Source organism: Pyxicephalus adspersus, chromosome Z (genome assembly GCF_032062135.1).
Source record: "Pyxicephalus adspersus chromosome Z, UCB_Pads_2.0, whole genome shotgun sequence".
NCBI classification, from domain to species: Eukaryota; Metazoa; Chordata; class Amphibia; order Anura; family Pyxicephalidae; genus Pyxicephalus; species Pyxicephalus adspersus.
In genome coordinates this window covers 43,765,726-43,779,723 of record NC_092871.1, presented here as the reverse complement: position 1 = coordinate 43,779,723, position 13,998 = coordinate 43,765,726, and the positions used below count along the sequence as shown (strand labels likewise).

General features: G+C 37.5%; 1 protein-coding gene across 1 annotated transcript in view; it reads right to left on the bottom strand.

The window, feature by feature from the left end:
• Nucleotides 1-12,805, bottom strand: part of LOC140343186 (ras-like protein family member 11A-like) — a 32,106-nt gene extending 19,301 nt beyond the window's left edge. Inside the window, exons 1-3 of the mRNA XM_072429734.1 lie at nt 12,502-12,805; nt 9,794-9,850; nt 6,185-6,267 (exon numbers count right to left, since the gene is read on the bottom strand). Coding sequence (XP_072285835.1) covers nt 6,185-6,267; nt 9,794-9,850; nt 12,502-12,622 — 261 coding nt within the window. The 5' untranslated portion in view covers nt 12,623-12,805. The remainder of the gene's footprint in view (nt 1-6,184; nt 6,268-9,793; nt 9,851-12,501) is intronic.
• Nucleotides 12,806-13,998: the final 1,193 nt, after the last annotated feature.

Genomic DNA, 13,998 nt, shown 5'->3' with positions numbered 1-13,998 from the left:
TGCCCCCACATACACCCCAGATCATAACACTGCTCCCACAGACACCCCAGATCATACCACTGCTCCCACATACACCCCAGATAATAACATTGCCCCCACATACACCCCAGATCATAATACTGCCCCCACAGACACCCCAGATCATAACACTGCTCCCACAGACACCCCAGATCATAACACTGCTCCCACATACACCCCAGATCATAACACTGCCCCCACAGACACCCCAGATTATAATACTGTCCACATTGACACCCCAGATCATAACACTGCCCCCACAGACACCCCAGATCATAAACTGCTGCCCCAGACACCCCAGATCATAACCTTGCTCCTACATACACCCCAGATCATAACACAGCCCCCACATACACCCCAGATCATAACACTGCTCCCACAGACACCCCAGATCATAACCTTGCTCCCACATACACCCCAGATCATAACACTGCCCCCACATTCACCCCAGATCATAACACTGCACCCACATACACCCCAGATCATAACACTGCTCCCACAGGCACCCCAGGTAATAACACTGCTATGTGCCCATAGCAGTATGATGTCGAAACACAGTAATCACCACTGTAACTTTTCCTAGATCTTTCACATACAGAATACAACATTAATAGGTTATTTTTCAATATGCTTAAAATACAGCAGTCATGTTCTAGTTATTAGATACTTTCTGAATGTAGTGATAACCAAATACAATGCCTTGCTGGTATATATTAATATTTTGAATTTATATAGCACCAACATTTTACAGAGTGCTTTACAAAGTCCATGATCATGCCACTAACTGTCCTTCAGTGAAGTTCACAATCAAAAGTTACTGTTTTATTAACCCACCTGCATGTTTTTTTGGAATGTGGGAGGAAACAAGCATATGAAGAACAGATAAACTCTATGCAGATGGTGTACTTACCAAGATTCAAACCTGTGACCCAAGTGGTGCAAGAGCACAAATTATAGCTACTGAGCTGCCATGATAATATTATTATTAATATAATGCTACCCAAATATTGGATAATATACAGACAGCTTTGCAAAGACACAAAAGCTCTGGGAGTACAGTAATTACATTTTCTTCTTCTTTCAACCTAATCAACCATTAGCTCATATATTAGCTCACAATCAGCAGTTATATTACTAATTTTATCAAAAATGAGACAGAAAACCCTTTTTTTTAAAAGGGCACATCCACCCATTATTATTACACAGTATTTGCATAGTGCTGACATATTACACAGCGCTGTACATGGTCCAAAGTCAGGTGACCAGTTGTCCCTCAAAGGGAGCTCACAATCTAATGTCCCTATCATAGTCATATGTCATTAACACTAAGGTCAATTTTGAGCGGAAGCCAATTAACCTACCTGCATGTTTTTGGAATGAAACCCACGCAAACAAGGGGAGAACATACAAACTCCTAGCAGATGTGTCCTGGCCAAGATTTGATCCCGGGACCCAGCGCTGCAAAGGCAAGAGTGCTAACCTCTGAGCCACCATGCTACCCTTATTAGTTTTTATCATAAAATGTTTCAATGGTTTCCTGCAGAGATTCAAATTTTGGTTTAGGCAATGCATTTCAGGTTCTGTGGTTTGTATATAACCAAATCTGTCAAGGATTAGACCCACCCTGCCAAATCAGAGAACGTGAAAAATACAGTCTGAAGCTTAATGTACTGGTGGGAAAAAATAAATATTATTATAATGAAGTATTCCATATTTATGTGACTATAAAAAAGAAAGAAAAAAGTTCAATTTTTAGTCCTGATTGTAAAAATAATTAAAAAATAATGTAAAAAAATAAAAAACAAACAAAAAATTTGTTGTATTGTGTTGGAAAAATATATCACATATGCAGGAGATTACCCTCATTTAGAATCTCACACTCAATGACAGTGGCAATGAGCTGTGAGCTTGAATATTGTACCTGACATTGTTCTTTTATGACATATGACCCCATAAACTACCAAAGAAGTTTTGTAGACAACGTGTGTCCTATTCAACCTACTTCAAGCTATTTCACCTCATTTTTCACCTAGAACAGGGGTCAGCAAACTCAGGTCTTTAGGCCAGATAAGGCCTAGCCGGTAGTTTGTTCTGGCCTAATGCCCTGTGGCCGATCCGGCCTAATGCCCGGAGTCAACCTGCAGCGGAGCCAAACAGCAACAAACTACCAGAGCTCCGGAGCCGCATGCGGCTCTTGAGCCTCCGTGTGGTGGCTCCCTTCCCTATATACCCCAGGCGGCGTTAACACTTCCATTGCGGGGGTAAATAGGGAACATTCCCTCCCTTCTGTATGCATTGCGGAGGAGGAGGATTTCCCTTCAGGGGGCGTTCCTGGCAGAGCAGAGCCATGACCAGGGTACAGTCTAAAAAGCCATCGCTGCTCAACCCACCAATTATTTCCACCACGCCCCAAACTGCCCTTCTACAAATAAAGGACAAGTACACTTTGTGTTGGAAAAAACTGGCCACAGCAGCCCTTTATTACTACCATATTTATAACATCATATATTTATTTTTTGACAATAAAACCAAGCCCCCCTTTTACATCACCAAACCATTTTAAGTATAACAGGAAAAACACCTCCCTATAAGTCCATGAAAGTCACAAAATCCTCCTCCATTATCCAGCTGTCTCCGATCCACAGCTAGGCCCCAGCCGCTCATACACCGCCTCGGGGACAGTTAGCGTATTTCCCTTCTCTCAAAACGTAGCCTCCACAACAACCAAGTGTCATGCAAGGCAAACCTTACCATTCAAAAACCAAGCCTTTTTTGGGTCCCATCTCCCCTATATTCTCCATTACCCCAACTCTAACTTTCATGGACCCCAAAAAACATTCCCCCCCCAGCTGCCATGACAATATCCCCACAATCCCCATGGTATTAGGGAGGGAGGGTGGGAATGATTTGTCTCCAGTACTTTTTAAAATGCTGCTCCCACCCCTCAGCCCCATTTTTTAAATCCCATCTTTCTCCCCTCCCCTGGCCTGTTACCCTCCAATCAACAACTCCAATTTTCCCGCACTTTTTTCCCCGCATTTTTTTTCCTTTTATTTAACCCTTACCTCTCTGTCTTCCCTACTCCCCCTGTCTTGAGGCCCTACACCAAATTCTACACTTCAGGCCTGCTTTATGGTGGGACTCGAGAGAGAGTCCGGCCTAGTGTGCTCCTGCCCACCCCTGAATGGGCCTACAAAGAATAAAAAAAGTTACTTTTTCTACCGTGTTTCCCCGACATGAATGGCACATGAACAATAACTGTGTACTGTAGTCTTCTTCATGGGTAAATAAGGCATCCCCCTGGAAATAAGCCCTAGAGCATATTTTGGCCTTCAAAAAAAAATAAGACAGTGTCTTATCATCGGGGAAACAGGGTATTCTTCTTAGAAGCAGACATACCTACCAGATTTTGTGTTCACATCAAATAGTTCTTATGTATTCAAACATCCTTTGAATTGACTGCAAAGATTTTCAAATATAGGTCTGTTCATACAATTATAGTTTGAGTTCATAAAAAAAACCTTTAACCACCCGTATACCATTAAAAGTTTGGTGTGTGATCAATGTTATAGACATGGACAGAGACGGGATAATCCATGGAAACGGATTTGAGATCTGCCTGTACAAACTGCCTCATGACACTAAAACACAGCACTGTGCACTTGGGTGAAAGGGGGGGGGGGGGGGGGGGGGTTTGGAGCCATTTAGTAAGGTCCCTGGACACAAAGTTTTCATGAAAACTAATGTCATGAGGAAATGATATTTAATATATTTTTATGCTAGTATAAGTAGATTCAAATACCAGCACCCTGCAAGAGAAGTACTATTGTACTCATCTTGCTTGTTCCTGCTTATAGTGGCAATCAGAACATTATTGTACCCAGTGGTGCATGTAATGTCAGTTACCTTCAAGAGTGACCTGGAAGCCCAATAAAAAAATCAGGTGTGCTTTGTGATAGAAATACAGACTTCTGCTAAGATATTTGTCCTTGGCTTTCACCTACAGCTCACAATTGGCAAGTTAATTTGATTGGAAGCTTTGTTGACCCAAAATCAAGGCACTGCAGGAGAAAGGAGAAAAACCTTGGCATTTGTATATTAGAATTATTTTAGTTTTGAGACTCTTTAGGCATTTGGGCAAGTAACTGAACTAACATTTAGATGGCACTTGAAACAGGTCAAATAATAACAGGTACACTTTATTACATTGTCATTGTCAGCTGCACCCACCACTGCTCTCCTCAGTAATATTGCATTGTAGTCAGAAAATGCTGACACTCGGATAAAGATAATATTTTGCAATTATGCAGTGTATGGATATTATCTATTTCCAGATGAATCAGCATTTTTATATAATGCACATTTACAAGGACAGTCAGTCCAGTCTCTACTACAAACACGACTCCCAGTGATTCATGTGTGTCTGATTGTGATTAAGATATGGCTCACTGTGTTTTGTGGGAATTTGTGTGGGTTATTCAAACTGGAAGTTCTCCCAATACAAGTTTACTATGCTATAAACCTCAATTCTGACAGCAGGATTTGAAATGTTCTATCTGATGGGACTGAAAAATCATTTCCATGTGCTGGTAATGGACTCACAAGCACCACTTCTGTTATCAGTGCTTTAAATGGTACAAGAAGTGGATTGTGTACCAGGTCTTTGCTTTAGCAGTAAGTGCAAGAATTCCTGACAATCCTTTTATATGGACAATCTGCTCGGCTGACCTTACCAGTGTCAATGAATCTCTGAGTTTGCAAAGAGAAACTGGACTAATAATTAGGGGAATATCATGTATATAACAGTTCACACACTGAAAATATTGTTACTTAAAGCATCATCGAGTCTGCAGATGACAGGTCAACTTTATTATTTTACCAGCTATCTGCTGGAATTAACAAAAGGGTAAAAAAAAACAATTAAGAATAAAAGATAATATTTTTATAGTCTTTCAAACTTTATGTTTACAAATTCTGTGGAAACTAGCTGACACATATATCACATGTTATGACCAGACTTACATATCTTCCACTTTCTACTGAAAAAAAAAAACATCATGTTGGGGGTTTCCTAATTTGTTTCTACATAGCTGATACATAAATGATAAAATGTGACCAGCATATGGGCAAATTTGAATGTTTGATGTGTGTGGTCATATACAAGTCAAACTGCATCTTTACTTTCCCCTCAAACAGTAATGAATGTGGAGGACTGGTTTTGGAAGATGGTAAGCTAAACAACAGACAAAGGAAAATCCCCATGGTTTATGTTGAATATATATTTGACTATTTGTCCTGAGGAAGTAGAGACTTTTACAAAGATTTAAATGTATACCCCCACTCACCATTACAATTGAAGTATGCAAAAGGGCATCTCTGAACACACAGCACGTGAAACCTTGAAGTAGACAACAGATTGTTGCAGACAACAACTGTTGAATCTGTGCTACCAAGAATTATGACAGGTCTGAAGGCAAAAGCTGGTCCAATCCAGTACTTCAAAGGCATAACAATATATATGTATGTGTGTGAGTCTCACTAGGGTATCCCCTAAAATGGAATGTCTGCTTATACTGGTCAGACCCCATCAACCTCCCCAAATATGTTGGCAAAAATTTACCTGTAAAAAATAAAGTTTCAATTATCATGGTGTCTAGGCAAAAATATGATAACTCCACCCTTCTTGATGGAGTCCTATGGAACATGCAGCAAATTAACAAATCTCACCAGAAGATTAACAAATCTTACTTTCCTGCAATGGACTGGAGTTTCTGTGTTGCGGAAGACAAGGGTAAGGTAAGTATAATCCTAACTTTATTCTTTTGCAGGAGTTGTTTTTCACTATACTTACTATATATAGGGTAGGGGCATGCCAAAGTAGGTGGACCTTTACATTTTAGTGCAGGGGGTCCACTTTAAAGGTTAGGGATGGTTTCTAAATATCTTCTTTATTGCTGCCATAATGATATTTCACAGGGTTGTAGTATTTGTCTGCATCTGTCTGTCATTTGGAACCCCTATTTAATGTACAGCTCTGTGTAATATGTTGGCGCTATATTAATCCTGATTATCAATAATAATAATAATAGGTATTTGGCCTATACTAATAGAGGAATAAGACGATTTAATTGCTGTAGGATTTCTATACAGCATATAAAAGTCTTACCTCCATCGATACATAGGGTGTATCTTGCACTTGGAGTGATATTTGCTCTCCATCAATTGTGACTTTCCGTGAGTACAATGCACCTGCAAGGCAACAAAGCAAGTTTGATATAAAACTGTGTCCATTTTCAACATTTTATTATTCACACAGGTAACAAGATTTGGACAAAGCCCTGGGCTTTGGGTTGTGCTCCATGTGTGATGCAAAGACTATGTCCTTGAGCCAACAGTGCCCGATGGATAAACCACAGACCTTTGCAGATTATATATTCAGACATGCTGACTTTTAAGCCCTTTTTTGCAAACTCCCAAATATGCAGACTGGGTACTACTTATAGGTATAAAAGAGTGGGGTAAACAAATTTTTTTGATTTCAGAAAAGAGGTCCTGTTTATGACCTGAAAACATAGAAGTTGTTTTTTTATATATTTGTTCAAGAATCACAAGATTTTTTTACTAATCTTTTTTTTATCATGTTTTTTTGATTTAAACATTCTTTGCCATATCTGTATCAAATAAATACTGCTAATTATTACAATATTTATTTTATCGATAAACATTTGTTATAGCAAGCATTCCTAACACTTTGTTTGCTGTACACGCTGAGACTTTTTATTGGGAAATATAGAGCAAAGGGTGTGCATCTCTTCTCTAACACACTCAACTGAATTTAAATAAAGTGGGTAACATAACAGGCTTAGTGGTTAGCACTCTGGCCTTTGTACCCAGGGCACTATCTGCATGAAGTTCTGCAGGTTCTCCCTGTGTGTTTGGGCGGGTTTACTCCAGTTTCCTCCCATATTCCAAAATCATGCAGTTAGGTTAATTGACCTCAGACTCTGTTAGAGTTTAACATACATAATGACATTAACATATGATTGAGGTAGGGGCATTAGATTGTGAGCCCCTTTGAAGGTCAGCAAGTGACAGGACTTTGCACTACATGTGTAATATGTCAGCGCTATATAAATACTGTATAATAATAAAATTAACAACAAAGGACATCCAGGTTACTCACAAGACAATAGTAAATCAAACTTTGGAGTTGTTCCCTTGCCACCTGGAGACTTCTAATTTCTAAACCAAAAAAAAAAAATGTTTCTTGGAAAGCTGGCCAGGTACCTTCACCAGCTTTTGAACAAATGCTCATTTTGTGAGTGCAGTTGTGATCATGTGACCTTCAAGTTGTATTTAGAACGTAAATAATCTGTCAGTCCCCCCTTCTTGTTTACGGGTGGCCATACTGCTGTGTAGGGTCCTATGGCTCACCCTGTAGCCATTCCTAAACACATAGTCTTTAGGGACCAGATACGTAAGGCGATTATCCCCATGCATGAGCAGTACATCACTGTGTTTAGCAGTACAATATGTCTGTAATTTGAGCCCAAGGGTCCCCCCCCACTCAAAAATAAATTGGTAATAGCTGCTCCCATAATTCTCTCATGGTAGGTATCATATAAGGTGTCATTTTGTTTGATTTATTGAAGCACAAGAATAGAGAAGATAGACTATCATGGGAGAACATGGGTGATATAGCAAAACTGGAATGATTTTGGTCCAGGATTTAGAGCATTTGCCATCTAAGAACAAATTATTTTAAAGAATCAAATCCAGGTTTGCTGGATCACCCAGGTTCACACATGATAGTCTATCTTCTACAGTCTTTGAGAGCTTTAATAAATCAGGCCAAGTCTTTTCTATGTCATATCTCTGATATACATTATATACTGTATATTCTTCAGTGCTTGTACACCTATTTACTCTTATCTTGTGGGTTGGTTATCATGAAGTTCTCCCTCAGCAATGTAGGAAAGATTTTAGAGATCTATGTGAGACTGCTATTATTTTTGTTAACTGTAATGTCAAAACACTGAAATAAGACTAGAGAGCAGGAATGTCAAAGCTGCTGCAAGAAGTCCCCAGGGAACAACCCTAAAGAAAGGGTAATGGACGATGGTTTATACAATTGACGTCCAAGGAGAAGATATGTAGCCTAATGATTTACTTTCATTGGTCTTAATCCACAGTACAAATTCAGAAATCACTAATTTCCTGCACACACTGAAAGTAGAGTAGTAAGATCTCCCTTCCAGCACAAAGCTCATTTTCTGGAATCTGCCTCACAACACAGCTTGTTTCCTATTATCCATGCAACGGAGAGCTTTTTCAACTTCAGCTCACTTGCCAGTGTCTATGCCAGAATGATGCCACTGATGTGGCAGTTTCTCACACAGCTCACCCCCAGTACCCATGTGATAAGTAAGATCTCCCCCAAATGACTTGCAGCTCATGATACACACATCTCATCTGCAAGTATCCATGCCACAAGTGAGAGATGATCCTATTACACACAATGCACTCCCCAGTACCTATACTATCAATCAGGTGCCTCATCCCTTTCTGTTATCCATTGTGCCCTGGTACATGCAGTACCTCACACACAACTCTGTATTACACACTTATACATTCCTGTGATGTGCAGTGCCTCCATTATGTACAGTGCTATATACCGCTTTACGACAAGCAATATTTTTAGCCTTTCTGTTACACACAATGCCTCCTATGCCTGTGTTACATGCAGTTCTTCATATCTGTCAATGATGTACTATGCTTTATGCATCCCTGTTACACCCCATGCTTCTGTGTCATAGGTTTGTTGTGCAGAGCTACTTAACACTTCAAGATACTGATACTTAGCTTTGGTATGTGTGTTCAGCAGCCCATATATGTTGCAATGTGACTGCACAATATTACTACAATTGAGAAGATTATTTTACCGTAAGTGGAATTTAGAGTTACAAAGAAACTGGTCCAACAACACATCAACTTAACAAACATAAAAACATTACATTTTTTTTCTTGTTGTATCAAACCAACAAAAGTATTATTTTAATATGTTAAATTGATGACTTGGTGGACCAGTTAATTTGTTTCTTTAAAGTCCCACTTATGGTAAAATAATGCTTTCTGTGGATAATTCACAGGGTTGTAGTATTTGTCTGCATCTGTCTGTCATTTGCAAACCCTATTTAATGTACAGCTCTGTGTAATATGTTGGGGCTATATAAATCTTGATTATCCATAATAATAATATTAATATTGTACAATCCTTTCAGATGTACCAACTATACAAACTTTTCTTCCAGACAAGTAGTCTTTCGTGGCAGGGACTTGTCAGGCTGTGGACAGACTTTAAAGCAGTGAGGCGTGTGGATGCTGCTGTGCAGTTCTGTAAGTAGCAGTTTTCAAAATTGTAAGGCGTTCCGGGGAATGTAATTTAAACTGTAATCTATACTAAAGGACTGGGAAAGGTGAGCAGTAAGGGGTAAGTAGGACATCAACAGTCTAATTTTTCATTACACATTAGATTTCACAATGTATGGGGAAAAATAATACTAAGAAGTAAATTTGCACAGCACATGTTCTCTTGAAAAAGCAAAGGCAGGGCCAGGTAAAGGAGAGACTAGGTGCGTCCTACTCAGATAATATTGACTGCACATAAATCTTCTGCATTTAAAACTGTAAACACAAGCAGGAATTTGCAGATTTCTCATTTTGTAAGCACATTCTGGGTAATTGATCTCCCTCTTCACCCTCTTTTTAAACTTACCAGTGTTTGCTTCGTAGTCTCCAATAAACCTCTTTGTCAGAAATCGTACAACTAGTGCTAGGACAAAAGAAAAGAAAAAGCTGTGTTAGTGTGACTTGGAAAGGATGAAGGATTACATATTTATTGAGTCTAAAATTACTGCCTTTCTGCATTTTTTCACAGTGTGAACGTGGGATTGCTCAATACCATTGACAAACTTAGTCCAAAATGCAATAAATGTGCTGTCAACAGGTTTTTACCAAAGCAAGGTTGTAGTTCACATAAAACTACACAGCAGATAATTCATTAATTTATGATTGTTAAATATTAAACTCCCAAGGGAAATTTACTTTATTTGGGAACAATTAGTCATTTGTTTTCCATTACTAGATAATCTAAAAAGATGAGTAACACTCTTCTGTATTTAAATTGAAAACTGTGAGGTCCAAAGCCAAAAAACAAGCTATAAGGAAAAACATTAATTGCATTACAAAATGTACTATATAATGGAAAGGATCTTTCCACATTTTATGTAAATTATGCTACATTATGTCTGAATTTTTATACTGAAGAAATATCATAAATGTTGTTTGTGAACGCAGCTTGATTCACTTAGGTTCAGATAGTTGGAAAACATACTATAATTCGAATTCTTGAGCATCCTGTAAATGATACATTACTTTAATCCACAATACAATAAAGGTTTATATTCTCAAGGCAAAGTATTAGTGTTCCATTTTTGTTGTGTTTGTGTGCCATTATTTTGTGGCATCAATACACTATTATTCACAGACCCCCAACTTTTATACTGTATTACTTTTTAGACCTAAAATAAATGTGACTAATAAATATTCTTAAAACCCTAAGCAATACATTCAAGGAGCCATTCCAGCTGTGAATAAACAGGTTGAGAACTTCTGCATTAAAATTCCTTTGTGGTACTGCCTGTTAGGCTGTAATAAATGAAATGCATGAAGTGCTGCAAATTGCATAGGAAGAATACACAGTGTGTGAAATGGAATATCAATTTATATGACACATCTGTCTGTGCATGACAAAGTCATGTGAATTAGATGGATTTAGGAAGTTTTCAGGTCATGTCCTCACTTAAAACTCTAATTGTCACATTTATCAGTTGCAGGCAGACATTCATCATAGTCTCCATTCACCTCCAGTCCATTGCTTAGTGTTATGAACATCTGTATTACCATTTTACAACCACAATCAAATACTGGAATTACCGTATACCTATAGAAACGGCATATGCTATATTTTTTAAAATAAAGACTTTATCAATCCCTGTTTAATGTACAGTTCTGCATAAAAGGTTGGTGCTATATAAATCCTGTTTGAATATTATTATTATTATTTTTATTATTAATATTAATAATAATAGTATAAATGTGTTAAAAAACCCATGTGAAATCACATATGTGTTCATTTTACCTAGGTTCTCTGCAAAGAGGTTAATGATGCAACTTTAGTGTATTGGCCTTTAAGGTATAGAACCGAAAACTATTGCATACCTTTGCCATGTATATTATTTGCTATTCACCAAAGGTGAAACATCAAAGCTAGGTATTACTATTATTATTACAGTATGGACTGTGCTAAATTCACCAAAGGCCAGATTTTATTTAGCGTTATAATATAAAACATATATTTATGCCAAGTAGTTGTGCTTATTTAAATCATTCTAGATAGCAAAGACACATAACACATGTTTGGGATTAAAACCATATGCACTGTCCTGAATATTCTATCATGGGACTCTTTCAAAGTGAATAATGTGACATTAATGAAATTATTACCAAAATATACAGTAAATTATGCTTTTCTTACCACCTATAACAATGCTTTTATAATTATTAGGCCATTTATATGCATACATTGTCCAATACAAAAGGAAAAATACAGACCATGCAATGTCTTTACTTTTACTGTAATCTAAACATGTAAAAAAATATGTAACAATGTGTATGTAGCCTAGATTATGAACGTCACAAGGTGCCCATCAAATGTAATTACAAAACTGTAAAAACATCAGCATCTTTAAACATATTTCTAATAATTTATAATTACTTTGTATGATTAACTAACAAAAGATTTGACATTGTTTACTGTATTTGACTTCTAGAAACATAGGGGAACATAGAAGTGTTTGCAATATTATGCAATATTTACATATGCAGCTTGCCAACTTTTGTGTTAATATAAATCTTCCATTTGTCCAGCAGCCACTTTGACTACTCAGCCTAAACTTTACTTACTGAAGAGAAAATTGATAGTGTAGTGCAAACTGTAATGAATGCAATGTTCTTTGTGTGTCGATATTGGGTTGACTATAGTCCCCTATACCTTACAGTCCTATTTAATTATACATTACTACATACCAAACTATAGACGATTGACAGGTGAAAGTGAGCTGTTTCCTCTACAGAATGGCTAGTAATAAAGCCCTCAAGCCACTGCAGCTAACTGAACATCAGAACCCTGGAACAAAACATGATCTTCATTCTGCATAGCATCATTTCCACTTACACAGTTTGATCATCTTGATCACTTTTGTTACCTACAGTTGTGTTATATGTCAATACACAATGGCCTGGCAAAAAATTACAATTAGCCTATAATTATAATTATTAAACATGATTTATATAGCACCAACATATTACGCAGCACTGTACATTAAATAGGGAATATTATATTAAATATGTGTACTTTTTTACCTGTTTTTCCAACACCACTGCCCCCCAGTACAACAATCTTGATGTTCCTGTTAGGGTCACAGTCCAAGAGAGGATATTCAGGGATAGGAAGCAGCAGATAGTTGTGAGAATACTGGGACATAGTCTGCCAGAAATATTACAGGCAATTATCCAGCTATTAAGGATATATTAATGTTAAGTGCCACGGCTTCCTAATGCTAATACCATGGTTTAAAAGTAAGTCAAATGTATGAGACTTCCTTGAAAAAAATCCAAATGTCCAAAGTGAGGATCTCCTTCAGAAGCAGAAGAGAACTTCTCTCTCCAAGCTTGAGTGAAAACTGATTCCTCCAGTTACCAACCAATCAGACTACAAGCGTTGACATTCCAAGGGGAGGGGTTCTGGGAAATTCTGATTTTAACTGTATCTTCTCAGATGGGTTATTTTTTAGATAACCTTCTATAAGTTCTGCATCCATTCAGAAAACACTCTGGAACTGCTACAAAGAAAGTAGCCGAAAAAAAAGTAAACTAAACAAATGTTAAAAATTTAATTCTTTCTTTTTTTCCCTTTTTATGTCTGCTCCTTCTTTATAAATGTAATCATTGGGTTACTATATAAATGTGTAGTGCACATTCGTGTGTTTTTTTTTTTTTGTTCTTCTAAATATAACTTAAATATAACCAAATGTAATCATTTAGATTTCTGCTACTTGCTACAGACAGCAAATTCTCTACTACAAAGCGATGCAAATGCATTTTAAAAGTAGCAAACATCGGATTGCATGGTAGATTAAAATAGAGCGACATAAAACGTTTGATATTCTGTACAGAAACGGTTAATTAAAACTGTTTTCTTCAGTTTGAGAAAGAGTTCAAGCTTCAATGATTTAATCCTTATTATTCTGAGACGTCCTGCTAGAGGGAGACACAGAACAATAAGGACTCCTGCTCTGTGAGTCAATTGTAAAACATGCAGCCTTTCATAGACTTCAACTAAACTCACTATTAACTGCATGTTCAGATCCCAGTGATGGTAAACTTCTGTATACTGGTGTGTACATGTGCTCTTAGAGACACTAGCAGAGTTGATAAGCAACAGTTGGGGTATCCTAATGTATATGAAAGACAAAACTTTTATTTTTTTAAAGCCCTTGTTTATTTTGCTGATTTTTTTTTTTGCTTGAGCAGACATCTTATTACTTCCAGTCCAGGAGATTCAAGAGGAAATCTCTACAAAGTGACCAGAGTTCACAGTTGTCATCAGAACACTGCACTGATTGGAAAATGTACCTTCTCTGGTGGCTACTCTAAAATAGGATAATGATAGGATAGTGTTAGGCTGCGTACACACGTTAGATTTTTTGTTGTTGGAAAGTATTTTTCACAATCTTTTCCAGGTTGGATCCATGTACGACCAAGGACGAGCACTGTACACACATCATATTATTGTCTTGCCTTGAATCTATATTCGGACAAAAATCATCTGATGTGTGTATATAACCTTGGGATTTAGAG